Source organism: Eschrichtius robustus, chromosome 3 (assembly GCF_028021215.1).
Source record: "Eschrichtius robustus isolate mEscRob2 chromosome 3, mEscRob2.pri, whole genome shotgun sequence".
Classification (NCBI taxonomy): Eukaryota; Metazoa; Chordata; class Mammalia; order Artiodactyla; family Eschrichtiidae; genus Eschrichtius; species Eschrichtius robustus.
Window position 1 is genome coordinate 168,551,692 of NC_090826.1, and position 22,144 is coordinate 168,573,835.

The following is a 22,144-nucleotide window of genomic DNA, read 5'->3' on the forward strand; positions in this document are numbered from 1 at the left end:
TGAACAACTTTATGCCAATAAATTATACAATTAAAGTGAAATGTGCCAAGTCTTTGAAACACACAGACTATCAAAACTCACTTTAAAAAAAAAAGATAACCTGAACAGCCCCATATTTATTTATTAGAGAAATTAATTGGTGGCTAGGAGAAAAAATATTTTCCAACAAAGAAAACTCCATATCCAGATAGCTTCACTAATGATTTCTATCAATATTAAAGGAAAAAATAATACCAATTGTACACTACAAACTTCTCCAGAAAAATTGAAGAGAGTGAAATATGTTCAAACCCATTCTACTTATCTGAGAACCAAGCCAGAAAATAACCTTGTAATAATGATATTACAAAAGCCTCACGAATACCGATGCAAAAATTTTTAACATAATTTTAATCAAGTTGATTCCATCAATATATAAAAACTATAATACATCACTACCAAGTGTGTATTATCACAGGAATGCAAGGTTATTTTAACATTCCAAAGCCAATCAATGTAATTTATCATGTGAACATTAAAAAAAGAAAAATAATATTATCATCTCAATAGATACCAAAAAATATTTGACAAAATCTTACATCTATTATTGGTAAAAATTCTCAGCACCTTGGGAATACAGGTATTCCGCAGAGATATTGTGGGTTTGGTTCCAAACAATTGCAATAAAGCAAATACCACAATAAATCAAGTCACACAATTTTTTTGGTGCATGTACAAGTTATGTTTACACTATACTGTAGTCTATTAAGTGTGCAATAGCATCATGTCTAAAAAAGTACATTAAAAAGTAGTTTATTGCTTAAAAAATAATAACCATCATATGAGCCTTCAGTGAGTGTCGTCATAGTAAAATCAAAGATAACTGATCACAGATATGATATGATAATAATGAAAGAGCAATATGATAATAATGAAAAAAATTTGAAATATTGTGAGAATTACCAAAATGTGATACAGAGACATGAAGTGAGCAAATGCTGTCAGAAAAAATGGAGCCAATAGACTCGCTCCATGCAGGGCTGCTACACAACTTCAATTTGTAAAAAGCACAATATCTGTGAAGCAATAATGCAAAGCACAATAAAACGAGGTATGCCTGTAGGAGGAAACTTTCTCATATTGATAGAGGGCTTGTACAAAAATCCTATAGCGGGAAAAAAAAAAAATCCTATAGCGGACTTCCCTGGTGGCACAGTGGTTAAGAATCCGCCTGCCAATGCAGGGGACATGGGTTTGAGCTCTGGTCCCTGGTCTGGGAAGATCCCACATGCCACGGAGCAGCTAAGCCTGTGTGCCACAACTACTGAGCCTGAGCTCTAGAGCGCACATGCCACAAGTACTGAGCCCACATGCCACAACTACTGAAGCCCGCCTGCCTAGAGCCCATGCTCGCAACGGGAGAAGCCACCACAATGAGAGCCTGCGCACCGCAACGAAGAGTAGCCCCTGCTCTCCGCAACTAGAGAAAGCCCGCGCACAGCAACGAAGACCCAACGCAGCCAAAAATACATAAATAAATAAATTTATTTAAAAAACCCCCAACCTATAGCTAGTGTCAATCTTATTGATCAAAGACTGAACCCTTTCCTTTAAAGATTAGGAAGAAGTCAAGGAGGTCTGCTCTTACCACTTCTATTCTACACTATACTGAAGTAGTGAAAAAGGCAAGAAAAATATAAAAGGCCTAAAATTGGAAAGGATGAAGTGAAATTTGCAGACAACGACTATGTAGACTATCCTAGGAATCTGCAGAAAAGCTACTAGAATTAGTAAGTTTGGCAAGGTTTCAGGATACAAGAACAATATGCAAAAATTAATTGTGCTGTTATATGCCAGCAATGAACAATCAGAATGTGAAATTAAAAGCACAATACTTTTTACAATGACACCCAAAATGAAATATTTTGGGGTAAATCTGATAAAAGATGTGAAAGAACTGAATACTGAAGAGTATAAATTACTGTTGATGAAAATTAAACAACGAAATAAATGGAGAGCTAAACCATATTCATGGGTTGGAAGACTTAATATTGTAATAATGTCCATTTTACTTAAACTGATCTATGAATTTAATGTAATTTCAATCAAAATCCTAGCAGGTTTCTTTGTAGAAATCAACGAGCTAATTTTAAGATTTATGTGGAAATGCAAAGGACATAGGATAGCCAAAATATCTTTGAAAAAGAGAAAGTTGGAAGAGTTACACTACGGTTTTCAAGACTTATTATAGTTACATTAATTATAATAGTGTGATATTAGTGTAAGCAGACACACAATAGGTCCACGGAACAGAGCAGACAGTCTAGAAATAAACCTACACATATATAGGCAACTGATTTTCAACAAACATGCCAGGGCAGTTCAATAGAGAAGTGTTAATCTTTATAATAAATGGTGCTGAAACAATTGAATAGCCATATGTTAAAAAAAAAAAAAATCAACCTCAACCCTTACTACACACCATATACAAAAACTGACTGGAAATAGATCACTGACCTAAATGTAAGAACAACTTATTGAAGAGAACATAGGAGAAAATGTTTGTGACCTCAGGTTTGCCAAGATTTCAAAAATACACACAAAAACCACAAACTCTAAAATAAATAAATCAGTAATATGGGTTTTATAAAAATAAAAACGTTTGCTCTGGGGCTTCCCTGGTGGTGCAGTGGTTAAGAATCCGCCTGCCAATGCAGGGGACACGGGTTCGAGCCCTGGTCGGGTAGATCCCACATGCCACGGAGCAACTAAGCCCGTGTGCCACAACTACTAAGCCTGCGCTCTACAGCCCGTGCTCTGCAACAAGAGAAGCCACTGCAATGAGAAGCCTGCGCACCGCAATGAAGAGTAGCCCCTGCTCTCCGCAACTAGAGAAATCCCGCATACAGCAACGAAGACCCAATGCAACAAAAATAAAATAAATTAATTTAAAAAAAAAAGTTTGCTCTCACTTCTACATTCACTGTTATGAAAATGGAAAGGTAAACCACAGACTGGGAGAAAATATTTGCAAAACATACATTTAACAGAGGAATTGTATCTAGAATATATAAATAACGATTACAACTTATTAATAAGAAGACAAAAAACCCAATTTGAAAAAAGTGGGTCAAAAATTTAAACAGACACTTCACTAAAGATACAAATGTGGCAGGTATGTATTAATGTAAGAAAAGATATTGAATACCATTAGTCATTAGGGAAGTGCAAATCAAAACCATAATGAGCTATTATGGCACATCCACTAGAATGGCTAAAATTTAAGACTGATCATAACAGATGTTGCCAAGGATGAGGATAATTGGATCTCTCATAACGCTGCTGGTTATAATTTAAAATGATTCAACCACTTTGGAAAACAGTTTGACAGTTTCTTTAAAAATTACACCTTATCATTTGAATGCAGTCTTTCCACTCCTGGATATTCACTCAAGAGAAATAAAAGTATATATCCAAACCAAGACTTGTTCGCAAATGTTCATGGTGGCTTCATTGGTAATAGTAAAAAAACCACACACAAAAAAACCAAAAACAAACAAACAAAAAACAGCTGTCCATCAACAGCTAAATAGATGTTAAATTTTGGAATATTGCTCAGCAATAACAAGGAACTATTGACACTAGCAACAACAAAGAAATTCTGAGTGAAATAATACAGACCCCTAAAATAATACACACTGTAAAACTGCATCTATATAAAATTCTAGAAAATTCTAACTAACCTATGACAGTGGTTGCTTAGTGATAGAGCAGGGAGACTAGGGATGGACACAAAGAAACATAAGAGAAAAGACAACAACAGTAATGAGACCTAATCTTACTAGAGTGAAATGATCCTGTTAAAGAGTAGTGGTAGATAAATTTGGGTGGCTAGGGTAGGTCGGATTTTGAAAGATTATTAATCAAGCACAATAAATTAGACTTAGAATAAAAAACAGAAAGCTATCAGACTTTAAGTAAAGGGATCATATAACTCAAGTGGAATTTAAGCAAGTATCCTGTTCTAAACGCCAAGGAGAATGAAGATTTGTGCTGGGCATGGCCAGTAGAGTTAAATCCTTTTCCTACAATTAAAAAGCCACGTCAAAGTCATGTCAAAGGGTATGTTCTCCTGGGAGTGCGTCACATACAAGGCAAGGTCTTCTATCACCATGTACTATTTGTCTAGTCCTGACAAATATTATTCCCATTTCTACTGAACTAAGAAAGAAACTCAAACATCTGAAATTGCCAGTAACACATAGGCTTATATAGAAGTTCTTGTTTCCGGTTCTGCCTAATTTACCTTGGCACTATTTTCACAGAAGTCAAATATTTGGTGCTTTGATCAAATACAGAACAAATTCCAGGGTTAGGGCCTGGACAACACAATTTCCACAGTGTAGACTGTTTGGCTTTACCTATTTATGGTTTTCAGATAGGAATTACTTCCTTAATAGGACAACAGCATAGGCAGAGAATGTAGTCAAAAGCATTAAACTAGGTATCAGAAGTCTAACTGTGTGACCTTAGGCAAGTTGCTAACTTTTCTGAGTCTCAGATTCCTTGTCTGTAACATTGGGGCTCATGGTAAAACTTCATAATGTTTCTATAAGAAGCAATGGGAGGGACTTCCCTCCTGGCACAGTGGTTAAGAATCCACCTGCCAATGCAGGGGATGTGGGTTTGATCCCTGGTCTGGGAAGATCCCACATGCTGTGGAACACCACAACTACTGAGCCTGCACTCTAGAACCCATGAGCCACAACTACTGAGCCCGCGTGCCTAGAGCCTGTGCTCCACAACAAGAGAAGCCACCGTAATGAGAAGCCCGCACACCACAAGGAAGAGTAGCCCCCGCTCGCCGTAACTAGAGAAAGCCCACGCTTAGCAACAGACCCAACGCAGCCAAAAATAAATAAATAAATAAATAGAAGCAATGGGATAATATATTAAAATGTTGCCCATTTATGTTGCTTAAATAATTAAACAGCAGAACTTCAGGCTCTTACAGCCAATAGGAATGGTTGATGGTACAAGAGTCTCAGCAAATCAATGACTTTGTCACAGAGGAGACATTTTTTGATAGTACCTCTACCATGGAAACTGTTTCCTTCTTACTAAAAGGTAGCAAGGAGGGTAACAGAACCCCCAAAGTGTGCTTGTGAGGTCAAACGTGCCTTCTGGAAGGAGACATTGAGAGCTGAGAGGGAGAAAATATGCCCTTGACGTAACATACAATCACAGCAGATGTTACAGATCATACACAGCAAACCTCCTGAATGTTCAGCATTTTGATTGATACAAGCAGTATAAATTAGGATCCGGAACATAAATACCATTATGAAGACTGCACTCAAGAGTGGATCCTAAGCAATTGCACACCGAAAGAGTAAGAATTCTCTGCAAGTACAAAAGCTCATTCCAATTTAATTCTACATGGGATTTGAAATGGTATGGAATACATAAGAGATGAATCAATGACATCAAACTAGAATGATTAAACAGAGAATCTAAATATAACTTGATATTTCCCTTAGTTCTCACTGATTCTCTAGAACAATGCTGTCCAATAGCAATATAATGCCAGCTACATATGTCATTTAAATTTTCTAGAAGTCACATTAAAATCAAAACGGATGAAGTTAATTTTAATAAATTTTATTTAATCCAATATATCCAAAATATTATCATCTCAACTTGTAATAAATATAATAATTATTAATGAGACATGTTACATTCTTTATTTCATATGATATCTTTGAAATCTGGTGTGTATTTTACACTTACAGTACATCTCAATTTAGGCACATTTAAAGGCAGCACAGCTCTTGAAAGCAGGGATTAAATATTAACACCAGATCCAAACCATATATTATACACATTTGCACATTATTTTGTATACATTTTAAAGAAAAGCAAAGCTTAAAATTGTGTTTTAGGATTTAAAATATTTTTGGCCAACCTCTCTTGGAACTTCTGTGGAAAGAGAAAGAATGATGGTGATTATCTCAAAACCTCCAATTTTTTGTTTGCAATCAGACTTATTTTGTTATCATTTATTTTTCATAATTACCTTAAACACATTTACTATTCCTGACAAACATAAACAAACCAAGAATGACATTTAAATGTGTAATAAAACAATTTGCACAAGAGCCCTTATCCCCTTAGGTTGAACTGTAGGAAAACACAGTTGCAGAACATGTAACTTGTTTAGGCAAATGTTTCTCACTAGAGCTCTATTGGCATTTTGGGTGGAATATTCCTACCAGTTGCAGGATATACAAAAATCCTAGCCCTGGCTATGAAATTTTAGTACCATCCTTAGTCATGGTAACAAAATAAAAATTGCCCCCATGCATCCACACCCCCCCCAGTAGAAAGGACACCAACCTCCCAGTTGAGAAGCACTGCTTAAGACTTTTGTTAAAATCTGATCAGTTAACAAAGCACCTGCGGTTGTGAATATTCTGTAAAAGAAACGAATTATAATATCAACCTAAGAAAAAAAATCCCTATATATCAAAGTTACTTGGATCTACAAGGGAGATATTATACATATATATATATTTATATATATATAAATATATATATAAATAAAATTAAAGCTAATACTACCTTACTAGATGTCTTAATGTCTGAATTTGAATTTTCTCTCCTCTGAGAGGGGTCTTATATTGTTCTACTTCCACATTCCCACATTTGTTCCCTCTTCTGCATTCTTATCTTAAATTTACACCTGAATTAATTGTATTTTTTTCTTTGTATTAATAGTCAAATCATGGATATATTTTGAATTATTTGGAATGACTGCAGTGGATTTTTTCCCCTTTATTCTTAACAAAAGAACATGCTTCTCAATTAAAACTTAGGAGAATATAGGTTGAGATGCAGTATGTAGAGTTATTTGGATAATAATTGTCATTAAGTGGGAATTCCCCGGTGGTCTAGTGGTTAGGACTTGGCTATTTCCTTGCCGTGGCCTGGGATTGATCCCTGGTGGGGGAACTAAGATCCCACAAGCCGCGAGGTGGCGTGGTAAAAAAAAAAATTGTAATTAAGTAAATATACATCATCTTCATGACGGCTGATCTCATTTACCTCTTATAACCAGGTTTCTCCACAATAGAACGCAGTTACTCCTCGGCATTAACAGCTACCAGTTGTATGTTAAAGCACCCAGGAGAAGCAATATAGTCAGTGACTATCATAATGATTGAGATGTATGATGATATCAGTAATTATTTTTAGTATAGATATCTTTTGGATACAACAATCATCACTAATATGATCATGTATCTTTAAAATTTTATGTATGTATGTAGGTATACTAATCGAATCTCTGTTGTAAGCATAAACATTAATTGGTACTCTAGAGCAACTGTTGGCAAACTATGGCCAATAGGCCAAATCCAGCCTGCCACCTGTTTTTGTAAATAAAGTTCTATTAGAACACAGACATTCTCATTCACTTACATTTATCTATGACTGCTTCTGTGCGGCAACAGCAGAGTTAAATAGTAGTGGTGACAGAGAGACTGTATCACCTACCGAGTCTAAAATATCTACTGTCTCTTTAGAGAAAGAGTTTGTTGACCCCTGCTGCAGATTGTAAGTTAAAGGTCAGCAAAAAACCTACACAAATGATTTTTCTTTTCTTATGGCTAGAATGAATTTTATGGAATGAGATCAAGGAGCTGTTAGTTGTCTTGGGCCAAGGTCTCTTCCTCATAAAGGAGCATTTAGGACTGGAAATCTTGACACTGTCTCATGTCAGAGGTGAGAAAACCTGGTGAAGTTCATTTTAATGAGATTTAAGAAGTATCTTTTCTAGAGAATTTTCAGGTGAATCTAATCTTTCTAATTGGTGTCTGAAACATTCTTTATTAGATTGCAAGTAATCTAATAAAGCTTCACGGGAATAATCGAAAGGTTTGTGGGAATAAGATTGTCTAAATAAGAGTTTGCAGTTTTTAAAAAAATGTAATTCATCATGTTAAGTTGCTCTTTGGCACAATGCAATTGTAAGAACATCTTTTTGTTCCTTAGAACATGTTTTCTCCTAGATTGGAATCTAGAAGTCTTTGGTATGCTTTGCTTTATGTTTGCATTTTTGTCATGCCATTTCTTTTTTTTAATCTTGTTTATGCTATCGGTAGCATAGTCATTTTCTTTTTACTCTCTTCTCTCCAACATTTTCTACCAGAATTGTACCATGGAAAAGGAAAGAGGTAGGTAGAGCACAGAAAGATATCAATGTTAGTTCTTAACTTTCTGTCTTTTGTCTACTGTTGTCTACAGTTGTCTGATAATGTTAAGGTAAATCAGAAATATCTTCCCCATTTTTGTGACAGCATGAATTTCTAGCCAGATAAAATCCATTCTAGTTTGGCTCTGGTGAAATTATACTTCATAGCAGGGGAAGAAATGTAGCCAGACCAAACCTTCATACAATAAAAGTATGGCTATATTATCTTCTGTGTGTCCTCTTGGACCACATCTGTCATTTAGGTCAGCCTTGCCTGTGGAGTTAGAGCAGGGGCTTGAGTGAGACCAAGGATTTATGACACAAAAAGCAGCAGGAGAATTTTTCTCACAAGCCCATAGCTACTGCATAGTATTTATGAAGACAACATATAATCAAGTATTTCAGCATTTTAAGGAATCCCTGTACAAACTCTCACTAGACCCTTTAATCACCTGTACAATATTGTGATTCTGCTCAAATGGTTCACTTTCAGGGCAGGGGAAACTCAAAAGATTCCTGTGGGAGCCCATGCCATTATTTGTGCAGCCTTAGTTATGAACAAAACTCTTGTAATGACTTTAAAGCTGCTTCTCTTTAACTTTCACTACTTAGTCCGAGTTCCGTTCTCTGATGCTACGAAAAAGGTCTGACTCTTCCTTCACAGATGAACCCCCCAAATTTTGGAAATATTGTGTTCCAACGAGTCTCTGCTTTTCCAGGGTCATCTTCCCTAGAACCCCTCAATTTTCCCTCATTTCACATTTAACCATCTTACTTTCAACCCTTATTTCATAAGTTCATCAACGTTCCTCATGAAAAGTGACTCCAGACCGGTGCACAGAACCACTCCCGCTGAGAAGGAAAAGATATTCTCGTCCAAATTTTGGGGGAGCAGTCAGAGTCATTTAAATTCAAAGCTAAACCTTTAATGAAAAAGGAAAAAGATTTCAAGGAAGCAATTAACAGGCTATGCAGAGATTTATCTTGTTAGGGCCACGAGCCGCGCCTCCGAGGCTCGCGGCACGCGCCAGCAAGCCAAGCAGTAACTGAAAGGTCGTCGTACGGGGAACTACTCGAGTAAACTGACATTCTGCTATTTGGACTGTTACCCTCATCCAGCCGACCTCCCGTTGCATTAATCTTCATTTGAAACTAAAGTCTCCCACTTCTTTCCGCTGAGACAGACTAAGATGTACACCTGGGTCCAATCCAATGGGAAGGCGGCTGCCCACGGCCACTTCCGGGTCACTTCCGGGTCGAGGCGCCTCCAGCGCCCAATCGGGAGTTAGGGGCGGGGCTGCGTCTGCGCGCCGCCGTAGCGTCGGGGTCAGGTTTTGTACACTTCCGCTCTCAAGTCGCTAACTCCGCTTCCTGTGAGAGTCTGCTCACGCTGGTCCGGAGTCTGGAGACTGAGTTTGGTGTCGCAGAAGAACTCTGGCTTTAGGCAGGTAAGTCCCGCGGTTGTCTTCCATCTCATTGCCTGCGTTCACAGTGGAACGGGAATGGCTGTAGTAGGTTTCACCCGTGTTCTGCTCATATTTTCTCCTGATCCTCTGAAACCTTGAGTTCTGAGGGCGAGCCTGGAGGGGTGGGGCAGCTTTGGTTACCGTGACAACTGCAAGACACCAGTTTAGGCTTTGAGAATTTGGGAAGGGAGAGCTTCTTCTGGAATGACTCCTTAAAATACGTGTGAGTCGGGTTCAAACTCAAGTGTTATTTCAAACCCGTGCTCGTAACCACAGAATTTGATTTTGAAAGGTTTATTCGGGTTGTGATGTGGAGAAGCCAAATTTGAGGCAGGGTAGTTAGAAAGCTAATGCGGCAATCCAGACACAGTTTGAAGGTGTCCCGAGCCAGGGGAGTGGTGTAGAGTTGCGGAGCAGAGAGAAGATAGGAGAAGTACTAGCAGGTATTACCAGCAGGACCTAATAATCAATTGGATATGTGGAAGGAGGGAGAGGGGTCCTGAGCATCTGGACGGTTAAGTCCAAACTCAGCTTGGCACAAGGCTGTTTTTGTAGATTCTTTTCCCGTCATCTGCCTTCCGCCCCCCTCCTCCACTCACACCCCAAACTCTGTTCATGCCAAATGTGTTTGGTGTTCTAGTTCCCAGAATATTGTCCTCACCTTTTTGTGACACTGAGCCAGGTTACATAGTTTCACTGAGCCCTTCAGTTTTTTTCAGCATGAAAATGGAAGAAAGTAATACCACTTACCTCCGGATTTCTGTAAGGATTAATAGCCCTGGTGTATAGAAAGGGCCCAATAAATGTTAACTACTACTGTTATTATTTGTCATATTGTTTTATTATACATTATTTTGATGTTTCTTCCTCTAGATGACTTTTTTTAAACTTAAAAGGTTAGTATCTTATCTATCTTTGTATCTTCTTGAAATATAGTAGTAGTTGCAGTTGTCTTTTTTTTTTTAATGGGTCATTCATTTTGACTGCTGCTGACATAATTAAATTCATTTCTTACTTTAAAGGAACTACCAGGTACAATTAATTTTGTTGATCATTGATATTTATTAGATAAAAGATGGCTGTCTTTCTGTATAACTCAGAAGCCTGTAGATTAAGATGTACAAAAAGTAACTGATATTCTCAGTCTGGAATAGGTATGAGTGATTTCAGTGAAGAATTGATAAGGCCCACAACAGAGGATGAACAGGAGGAACCGCGTGTGCCCTCTGGTACAGGAATGTGTCTTCCTTGGCTCCAAAAGCATATAGAAACCATAGGTAAGTAAAATAACATATAGCCATTTCAGCTCTAATGCAAGGAGATGATAAGATTCAATATAGATACAAAAATGGATAACCAAGCTGGTTCAACTTTCAAAATAAGAATGTATGAGGATTTTTTTTAGGCTGTTAATAAAAAAGAAATAATAAAAATAGATTCTTTTTTTTCTTTTAGAATTCTTTTCCTTTGAATTAATAACAGTCTGTATTATGGTAGATACACTTTTTTTTCCCCCAGTAATACTTACTGAGCATTTATTATATCCCTGGCATTGGTTAAATATTGGGGATACATAGTTGAAGAAGATATGATCTCTACCACTGAGGAGTACATACCAGAAGTTTCTGTTGAATTGCATTGAAATAAGCCCTAATAGAATTGATTTATAATAGATTTCAAGAAAGGAATATTTTCTTCTATTTTCATCTAATGTAGAAATAAACAAGTTTTTCTATGGAATAAATTCCTTATCAGAATATATAAAAGAAGCAGTTTTCTGTATGTTGGCGTGTTGGGTCGTAGTCCTGGGGATACATTTGAACCAGCACTTTTCTAATTGCCCACAAATATATCTTTCTTAGCCTGGCTTTCTTTCCCTTGACTGAGATTCCCTGGCTCCTAGAGTTTAGCTCTTATTTCTTTATTTTTTAATCTAAATATTATCTCATTTAATTATCAGTAAATTAATCCTCAGTAAATCTATGTGCAAGGCATTTTAGAGGTGAGGGAACTGAACTTCAGAAGAAGTTAAAATTCTTAATGCCGGTATCAGGAGTCAAATCCAGGCCTATCTGATCTCAAAGCCTACATTGAGATACATGTATTGAAAAAAGGGATAATATATGTAAAGTGCCTAGCATAGAGCCTCATGCATAGTGAGTGTTGAAAAAATAATAGTTTACTTCCTCTTTCCTCATTTTATTTTTGCTGAATTAATGTACATGGTTTGAGCCAGGTTTGAATGAATGGTACTTCAGAGGGGATGCTACCTCACCCCTTGTAGGGAACTAGTAATCTAAAGTTTCTGCTAGTTTTAAGGCATACCTGGGCATGTGTCTGTCACCAGTGTTCTATAGAGAGCTTGAGTCAGTCCACAAACAAGTAGGTTTAAGACCAGAATTTACATGCTTAGACATGTTTCATATAGTACAGATAGCCTGTTAAACCCCAAATACTTTCTGTCTGCAATGAGAATATAGTTGCAGGTAATATTGACATTGTAGTGGTAATTAACCATAGTAGGAAAACACAATTGCCTAACAATTATTTATTTTTTATTCTCTTAAATTTCTTTTGGCGTTTTGAAGGGTGTGTCCCCTAGAATAAAAACTTGGAAGGTGGGCACCAATCTGTAATAAAGCTGTATGTTGAGCACCTAGAATAGTGCTTGGCTGTGGTAGTGCTCAAAAAATATTTGTTGACAGGCTGACAAGTTTCCAGGTTATTTCAAGGAAATTAGAAATTAGGTTGATGGCACTGGTTCTTTATTGTACCTCATTCCATCAAATTTATTTTCCTTGACAGTTATTCTTAAAGTTTTTCAGCAACAAAGAAGATTATCTTTTGCTCACGAAGGATGAAATGAGAGCTACTCCTGAGGTAATTAGGCTCAGTTGGAAGACAGGAGGGGAATTTTCCAAGGATTTATGTATCCTAGTCTAAAGTTGAGTTCCAGTTTGAGCTGTGAAAACTTGAGAGGTAGAAGGGAGTCTGGCCTGAGATCAGTTTTCCTTTAGGTGAATAACCGAGGTTTTAGGGAAGAGGTATTTTGTCACTTTGTTGGCCTAGCTGCCTGGTGTTGCTGCTGATACTGGGAGTTTGGATGTAGATCCTGTTAAATGCAGCTTCTAATTCAGAGAGGTGGATGGGACATAGTAGTCTGCATTTCTAATAAGCTCCCTGGGGATACTAAGACTACATCAGGAGCCCCAGGTGATTTGTATGTACATTTAAAAAGTTTGAGAAGCACTGGTCAAGAGAAATAGTCTTTGGGACTTCCCTGGTGGTCCAGCGGTTAAGACTCTGTGCTCCAAATGCAGGGGGCCCTGGTTTGATCCCTGGTCAGGGAATTAGATCCTGCATGCGGCAACTAAAAGATCTGGCACACCGCAACTGAAGATCCCGCGTGCTGCAATGAAGATGCCGCGTGCCGCTACTAAGACCCAACACAGCCAAATAAATAAATAAATCTTTAAGGGAAAAAAAAAAAGAGAAATAGTCTTCTACTTTTTTTTTTCCTGAAGAATTAGGTACTGTCTTGTACAGTTTTAAGGTGCCATCTAAAAATTGTATCATAAGTTTGAGAGTTGCAAAAGGCATAATTTTTGGCATATATTGGCAATTTTAAATGAAATTATCATGTGACTTAAAAAAATAGTTTGGTGGAATCTAAATAATATAGGGATGTGATACCTTTATCATCCATTTAGTATTTATGAAAAAGCTTTTAATAGATGGAAATTTTATATTGTTTCTTTTTCTTTATACTTTTATTCTTGCCATAAAGTATGTATCTACATTTAATTAATTTTTGTTAATATCCTGTAAGGTTTTAAGTATTAAAATCTCTTCTGGATTAAGAAATCATTGTAATTGATTTTTGTACCCACCTAATCAAAATAACATAAGTAGTGTTACAATTTTTGTTAAATTTTAAGTATTAAAGGTAAATTTTTATTGCTTATTTATCTCAATAAAATGGGTAAGGTTATCACTTTTTTCCAGTTCTTATATCTGTGGATGAATATTACGTATTCCTAGAATGAGAAAAGATTTAGCTTCAATTCTACCGTATTTTGTTTTAAATGGTGGAAATTCTGAGAAACTTTAGTCACATAAGTAACTAGCTGGCAATGAATGGAGTTTAATTATAGCAATGTATCATGTCTTTGGATTCCTTCTGAATTATTTATGAAAAAATTACTTAGTGATCTAAAATAAAAAATTACTAGGTTCTCCTACAATTTTGATAAGCAAAGAATTAAAAATCACCTGACTTGCAAATGGATGTGTTAGAGTCGTTCACTTTCTCAACACTAAACACCTGTATTTTCACCTTAAGGTAAAATATAATGATTTTGATCATGAAGCCTTGTGTATAGGCACAGTTTTCTAGCAGATCAATTTTAGGAAAGAATATGTGAGAAAGTTGAAGATCTGCAGGTTGATTGCTGTAAAACTATCTTTGCATGGTACTTACTAGTCTCTGTGTACTCCCAGGGGTGACGGTACCCCAAATGGAAGACTGCTGGCCTGTACGCGTCTTTAGTAGCGTGGGAAGGGAAGAAGAGGTGGCAATATGCCACCTGTTACTCATAACTGGGGTTGTAACTAAGCCCAAATATTCTTAAGAGGATTGTCAGTACTTTAGAGATACAAATGCTAATGTCTACAATTATTATCTCATTTGCATTTACATCACTGAGTTACTGGGAACTCAGTCCTTAAAAAATAAAAGTGCACCTCTTGGTGTTTTCAGAACATAGGTAGGTAAAAAAGACCATACTTTCCTAGGATGACCCTGATGATTTTTACCCATTCTAAATACTTGGGACTGTGTTTTGGGGCCCTCTTTAAGAGATTCTTACCAGATTGTTTAGTGCAAGGATGAAAGGACAGTTGAATCAGATTTGAAGGATCTGGTGATCCCAGTAGCCCGAGAATGTCAAATTAGACATCTTCTAATTAGACATTTTTTTCATTTGCTAGAACTAGTTAAAATGGATGGAAGAGTTTGTTTCAAATGGAGCCAGCTTTGGAATTGGGGATGGGTTGGGTTAAGTAATACCTACTGCTCTACTTGTTAAAACTATGCTTATCAGAAATAAGTTTCTTAAATTGTTGATTTGGGGTCACTGTGGGTCAAGACTCTCCTCTTTAACCTTTATAGCGACTGGAGGAAAACAGGAGAAGGATTTTGCTCAGACAACAAGTGCTTGTTTAAGTCTTATCCAAGAAGCTCTGCTGAAGCACCAGTGGCAGCGAGCTGCAGAATACATGCACAGTTACTTTCAGATCTTGGAAGATTCAGATAGCAACAAAAGACAGATTGCACCGGAGGTAAGTAAAGTCTGAGTCTGCTGGAAGATAGGACAGAATCCTGGGAGTTTCTGCCTCTTGAACTCCACCCAGGATAGCTTTTGCTATTGACTGATTTTACTAAAAGCTACTAAAAGTGGTTTTGGGTAGAGAGTTTGTATGAGGACATTTTTTTGCACACTTCTTTTTCCTATTATCATTTTAAAGGAGACAAAAATAGTTTTAAATCTGAATTCTCAGATTCCCCAATACTCATTCATTTAAATAATTCTTTCCCTGTGTCCTTATTTTCCCCGTTCTGTAGGACGTTCCCCATCTTCAAACAAACATGTTGTTTTTTCTCCCATTTAGCATCATCTCTTGACCCCTACTTCTTCCACAGGCTGTGCCCCATTTCTCCATTCTGCCTTTCAGCAGAACTCCTTGAGAGAGTTGTGTGTACCTGTCCCTTCCAAACCCTTTTCAGTTAGACTGCCCACCAGCCATCACCATTTCTACCAAATTGCTTTGTCAAGGTCAACAGTGATCTCCATGTTGCTGAATCCAGTGGCAGATTCTCAGTGCTCATCTGACTTGATCTGTCCGCAATATTAAACATAGTAGATCATTCCCTCCTGTGTGACATAGTTTCTTTGTCTGGCTTCCAGGACACGGTACTCTCAGTTTTTTCTCCTACCTCACTGGCCATTCCTCGGTCTCCTTTTCTGACTGCTCCTCTTCTCCTTTGCTTTCTGACGTGGGACTACCCAAGAACTCTAACCCTTAGTTGTTATCGTTATCTGAACTCTTGATGATCTCATTCAGTTTCATAGCCTTACATTCAGTCTGCATGCTGGCGATCCCCAATTGTGTATCTGGGGTCCTGACATCTCTCTTCAAGTCCAGATTCCTGTATCCAGCTGTCTACTCAACGTCACCTCTTGATGTCTAGTATCAGCTAGTATGGTACGTCACATCATAGTAACATATCTAAACTAGGTCTTCTGATATCGCTGTCCGGCCTGATTTTCCTCATCTCAGGTGACGTTTCCTTTATGTGTCTAATTGCGAGGGCCAAACTCGGGGGTGTTTTTTCTTTTATACCCCATATCCAAACCATCAGAAAATCCTGTTAGCTCTACTTTGAAAACACGCTCCCTGCAGTCTGAGTACTTCTCACCTCCTCCATTGCTGCACCTGGACTCAAGTCCCTCTCACCTCACTTAGATGACTTCTTGCCCTCCCCTACCCCCGCAGTCTATTTTAAGCATAATAACCAGACTGATCCTTTTTTTAAAAAAAACTGGTTTTATTGAGATATATTAACACACCATACAACTCACCCATTTAAATTGAGCAGTTCAGTGTTTTTTCATATATTCACAGAGCTGTGCAACCATTACAGCAATCTAGATTTAGAACATTTTTCATCTTGCCCAAAAGATGCCCTGTACCCACTTGTAGTCGCTCCTTTCCAACCCCCAGCCCCTGGCAACCAGTAATCTACTTTCTATTCTGGACATTTCATATAAATGGAATCATATAACATATGGCTTTTTGTGAATGAATTCTTTTACTGAACATAATGTTTTCAAGCCTTTCCATATTGTAGCGTATTAGTACATCATTTCTTTTTATTGCAAAATAATATTCCAGTGTATGGCTCTATCTCACTTTATGTATCGATTCATCAGTTTTTAGACATTTAGGTAGTTTCCACTTTTGGTTACTATGAATAATGCTGCTTTGAACATTTATGTACAAGGTTTTTTTTTTTTATGTACAAGCTTTTGTATGGATGTTGTAATTTCTCTTGGGTGTATACCTAGGAGTGGCATTGCTGGGGCATAAAATATATGTAACCTCTTAAGGAACCACTAGACTGTTTTCCAGAGTGACTGCACCATTTTACGTTCCCACCAGCAGTATACGAGGGTTCCAACATCCCTACATCCTCGCCAACCGTATTATTGTCTGTTTTCTTGATTTTAGCCATCCTAGTGGTTGTGAAGTGGTATCTCACTGTAGCTTTGGTTGACATTTTCCTAATGATTAATGATGCAGCATAGTCCCTTTAAAACATAAGTCAAATCATGTCACTCCTCTGCTGAAAACACTGCAGTGTCTTCCCATTTCACTCAGAGTAAGAGCCAGAGTCTTTCTGATTGCCTGCAAGTTCTCCGTGCTCTGCCCACTCCCCTTCCCCCTTTGACCTCATCTCCTATTACTGTCCAACTTGCTTTTCCTTCTCCAACCTCACTGGCCTCCTTGCTCTTTCTTGAACAACCATACTCCTTCCTGATTGCCTTTGCCTTTGCTATTTCTTTTACTTAGGAAGGTCTTTCTTCAAATATCACTGTGGTCACCCTCCTTCAAGTCACACCTTCAGTGGGGCCTACCTTGACTATTTAAAATTGCAACTGGGGCTTCCCTGGTGGCGCAGTGGTTAAGAATCCGCCTGCCAATGCTGGGGACACGGATTCGAGCCCTGGTCCGGGAAGATCCCACGTGCCGTGGAGCAGCTAAGCCCATGTGCCACAACTACTGAGCCTGCGCTCTAGAGCCCGTGAGCCACAGCTACTGAAGCCCGCGTGCCTAGAGCCTGTGCTCCGCAACAAGAGAAGCCACCACAATGAGAAGCCTGCGCACCTCAACGAAGAGTAGCCGCCGCTCACTGCAACTAGAGAAAGCCCACGTGCAGCAACGAAGACCCAACGCAGCCAAAAATAAATAAATAAATAAATAAAATGAAATTGCAACTGCACACCAACCCCCTTCACTTTCCAACTGGCACTCCTGATCCCTTTATCCTGCTTCATTATTTTCCCATAATACTTGCCAATTTAATTATTATATTTCTTGGTTATTGTCAGTCTCTCTACAATAGAATGTAAATTCCACAAGGGCAAGGATATAGAACAGTGCCTGGCATATATTGTTAAATTTATTCTGTAAACACTTTATCCACAAATAACTTCACATGAATATCTCAAGTAACTTTTACTGTTACAGTAACCATTGCATCAGTTAGATATTTAATAGAGCCAAAAAATATTAAAGAAAAAAATTTAACCATTGATTGAAAGTTTACTTAATGGACTAAAGTTATATAGATCTGTAAAACATTGGGCAAGTTACAGTCTCTTTTGGTCCAGAGTTTGTTTTACAAAATGAAAGAATTAAATCAGTGGTTTCCAGACACTTGTTTGGGCTCTGTTTAAATCACATAGGGCTTTTGTTTAAAATATAGATTCCTGTGCTGCACTCCAGTTCTACTGAACTGAAGTCTGAATCCCTAGAATATTTATCTTTCAGTGGTGTCCCAGGTAATTCTTACGTACAACAAGGTTTAAGAACCACTGTGATAGGATAATCTCCACATTTTCTGTAAGCATCAAAATACTGCAATTTGGTGTTCTGTAAATGAAATCTTGATCTTTCTGAGTTGGGAAGATGAGTATTATGATTACACAAAACAATCAGTATGTATGTTCAGAGAAAGAATTGATTTAAAATCCACTTAAATTTACTTTGAAGTCACTATTATTGAATTACTTTAAATTGGGGTAAGAGAATAGACCATGCAAAAGAAGAGCTCCAAGTTCTGTCACCAAAGTTTTGGTGCTCTGGGACAAAAATATTTTTATTAAAATTTGTCCATAGCTGATGAAAATTCTTAAATTGGAGCTCTAAATATAGACTAAATATAGTCAATAGTTGTAGAACTTGATGGGATCTCAAGAAACATCTAGTCCATAGCTCTCATTTGGTAGATAATAAATATGAGGCTGAGAGCAGTGAAGAAGCCAATATTAATAGAACCCAAGTTTTCTGACAATATTCTTCCTGCTATACTAGTTAAAAATGTTATTTTCAATATGTATCTTAACTGCTTACCTTCTTTAGACTACTAACTACTATTATAGTTACCTGGTATTTTTATTTAATCAACAGAAAAGATTTTTACCCCATAAGATATAATATTAGTTTCACTGGGTAAAGTACAGTAAAATGTTGACGGTAGTGGTGTCTAGAAAAAGGAACTGTAGGTGGTTTTTTAACGTTGTAATCAGAAAAAAATAGCTTTCTTAGATACTGGTTTAGGCAAGGATTTTACAGTTTTGTTAGTAATTTCTGTTTTGACAGATTATTTGGAGGCTTGGAAGTGAAATTCTTTATTATCATCCCAAAAGCAATGTGGAGACTTTCAATACCTTTGCTGACCGGATGAAAAATATTGGTGTCATGAATTACTTGAAGGTGAGTATATAGGTTTTGTGAATTTACATCTGCGGCATTCATTTCTAAAAATTGCTTGTCTCAGTGATGAGGTAGGTAATAATGTAAAAAGCATGAGAAAAGGGGTAAGACACCTGGGTCAATAAGAGAAGCTGAAAGAAAGCAGCATCGTGAGAACCATTTACTTCTCCATTTCCTGTTGCCTACCACGTTGTCTGAGTGAAAGTATCTTCTCTTTGTGTATCTCTGGCTGCCAGAATCAGTCCTTCAGAGATGGCAGTAGTGCGTCATTATGATGATGGGCCAAATTCTAATATGTTTACTTAAGTCAGTTGAGGTCTCTGAGAATTGATGCTTTTGGAAAAGGGAAACAGCTAAACAAATTGGGAATTTGAATACTTGAGAAAAAAATTGTTTCCAGCTTTGTTGAGATATAATTGACATATATCATGTAAGTTTAAGGTGTAAAATGTGATGATTTGATGCATGGATATATTGCCAAATGTTTACCATAATGAGGTTAGTTAACGCCTCCATCCCCTCACATAATTACCATTTTGTTGTTGTTGTTATGGTGAGAAGGTTAAAGCTCTGTCCTCATAGCAGTTTTCAAGTTAAAAATGCTATAGTCACCATGCTGTACATTAGATCCTCAAACTTACTCATCTTATGATTGAAAGTTTGTGTCCTTTGACCAACATTTCCCCATTTTCTCTACCCCTCAGCCTGTGGCAGCCAGCATTTTACTCTGTTTCTATGGGTCGGATGTTTTTAGATTCCACATAAAAGTGAGATCATACAATATTACGATTTTCTGTCTGACTTATTTCACTAAGCATAATGCCCTCAGAGCCCATCCATGTAGTCACAGATGGCAAGATTTCATTCTTTTGTGTGGCTGAATAGTATTCCATCGTGTGTGTGTGTGTGTGTAACATTTTCCTTATCCATTCATCCATCAGTGCTCACTTAGATTGCTTCCATGTCTGGGCTTTTGTGAATAGTGCTGCAGTGAACATGGGAGTGCAGGTATCTTGTCGAGATAGTGATTTCACCTTTGGATATATATGCAAAAGTGGATTGCTGAATCATATGGTAGATCTACTTTTAATTTGTTTGAGGAACCTCCATACCATTCTCCATAGTGGCTGGACCACTTTACATTCTGAAGAGAATGTACACCAGCAGTATACAAAGGTTCCCGTTTATCCACATCCTCACCAACACTTGTTATCTCTTGTCTTTTTGATGCTGGCCATTCTGACAGGTGTGAGGTGATGTCTCACTGTAGTTTTGATTTGTATTTCCCTGACAGTGATGTTGAGCACCTTTTCATGTACTTGTTGGCCATTTGTGTATCTTCTTTGGAAAAATGTCTGTTCAAGTCCTCTGCCCGTTTTTAATTGTAATGTGTTTTTTGTTGTGTTTGCTATTGAGTTGTATGAATTCTTTATATATTTTGGGTATTAACCCCTTATCAGATACTTGATTTGCAAATATTCTCTCCCATTCAGTAGGCTGCATTTTCATTTTGTTGATGGTTTCTTTTGCTGTGCAGAAGCTTTTTAGTTTGATGTAGTCCCACTTGTTTATTCTTGCTTTTATTACTTGTGCTTTTGGTGTCACACCCTAAAAAATCATTTCCAAGACCAATATCAAGGAATTTTTTTCTCTGTTTTCTTCTAAGAGTTTTATAGTTTCAGATCTTGCCTTTAAGTCCTTAATCCATTTTGAGTTAATTTTTGTGAGTGGTGTAAGTTAGGGGTCCAGTTTCATTCTTTTGCATGTAAATATCTAGTTTTCCCAACAACATTCATTGAAGAGACTGTCCTTTGCCATTTGAGTATTCTTGGCTCCCTTGTCAAATATTAGTTGGCGATATATGGATGGGTTTATTTCTGGACTTCCAGTTCTGTTCCACTTGTCTGATGTGTCTGTTTTTATGCCAGTACCATCCTGTTTTGATTACTGTAGCTTGGTAATATAGATTGAAATCAGGAAATGTGATACCTGCAGCTTTGTTCTTTCTCAAGGTTGTTTTGGCTATTCAGGGTCTTTTGTGGTTCCATACAAATTGTAGGATTATTTTTTTCTATTTTTGTAAAAAATGCCATTGGTATTTTGATAGGGATTGCATTGAATCTACAGATGGCTTTGGGTAGTAAGGACATTTTCACAATATTGACTCTTCTGATCCATGTGTGAAAATGTTTCAATGTTTCTAATGTTTAGGTGGAACTTTCTCCTTTAATAAAAGCCTTATCCAAAAGAATTGATACACTCCAAAATGTTATGACATCTCCCTCTGTCTGGTATATATGAGACTAAAAGCACTTTCTCAATAAAGTTTTTAAATGCTTTGCTTTTTAATTTTTTTTCAGTGCCTCTAAACAAAGTTTTATTGGAACATTGCCACACTCATTCATTTCCATATTGTGAGTAGCTGCTTTTAGTAGGACAATGGCAGAGTTGTGGTAGAGACCATATGGCCTGCAAAGCCTAAAATATTTACCCTCTGGTTTTTTGTTTTTACTTTTCCTATTTTCCAAATATTTTTAAATTGCTGTAAAATATGTATAACATAAAATGTGGTATTCTAACCATTTTTAAGTGTGTAATTCAGTGGCATTAATTACATTCACATTGTTGTGTAACCCTCACCAGTATTTCCAAAACTTTTGCATCACCCCAAATAGAAACTCTGTACCCATTAAGCAATAACTCCTCATTCCCTCCTCCTCCCAGGCCCTGGTAACCTCCGATCTGTTTTCTGTGTCTATGCATTTGCCTATTCTAGGTATTTCATATAAGTGGAATTATATAATATGTCCTTTTATGTTTTGCTGTTTCGCTTAGCATAATGTTTTCAAGATTTATCCATGTGTTGGCATGTATCAGACTTTATCCCTTT

The 22,144-nt window shown here is 37.2% G+C and overlaps 2 protein-coding genes across 3 annotated transcripts in view; one reads left to right on the plus strand and one right to left on the minus strand.

Annotated features, from left to right (window-relative positions):
• MIA3 (MIA SH3 domain ER export factor 3) overlaps nucleotides 1-9,391 on the minus strand; it is a 78,887-nt gene extending 69,496 nt beyond the window's left edge. Inside the window, exon 1 of the mRNA XM_068541781.1 lies at nucleotides 9,340-9,391. Coding sequence (XP_068397882.1) covers nucleotides 9,340-9,376 — 37 coding nt within the window. The 5' untranslated portion in view covers nucleotides 9,377-9,391. The remainder of the gene's footprint in view (nucleotides 1-9,339) is intronic.
• A 217-nt stretch (nucleotides 9,392-9,608) lies between these two features.
• TAF1A (TATA-box binding protein associated factor, RNA polymerase I subunit A) overlaps nucleotides 9,609-22,144 on the plus strand; it is a 33,275-nt gene continuing 20,739 nt past the window's right edge. Inside the window, exons 1-4 of one of the 2 annotated variants that reach the window (XM_068541785.1) lie at nucleotides 9,609-9,678; nucleotides 10,841-10,973; nucleotides 14,867-15,036; nucleotides 19,141-19,254. In XM_068541785.1, coding sequence (XP_068397886.1) covers nucleotides 10,853-10,973; nucleotides 14,867-15,036; nucleotides 19,141-19,254 — 405 coding nt within the window. In that variant the 5' untranslated portion in view covers nucleotides 9,609-9,678; nucleotides 10,841-10,852. The remainder of the gene's footprint in view (nucleotides 9,679-10,840; nucleotides 10,974-14,866; nucleotides 15,037-19,140; nucleotides 19,255-22,144) is intronic. The other variant, XM_068541784.1, reaches the window with a different exon arrangement.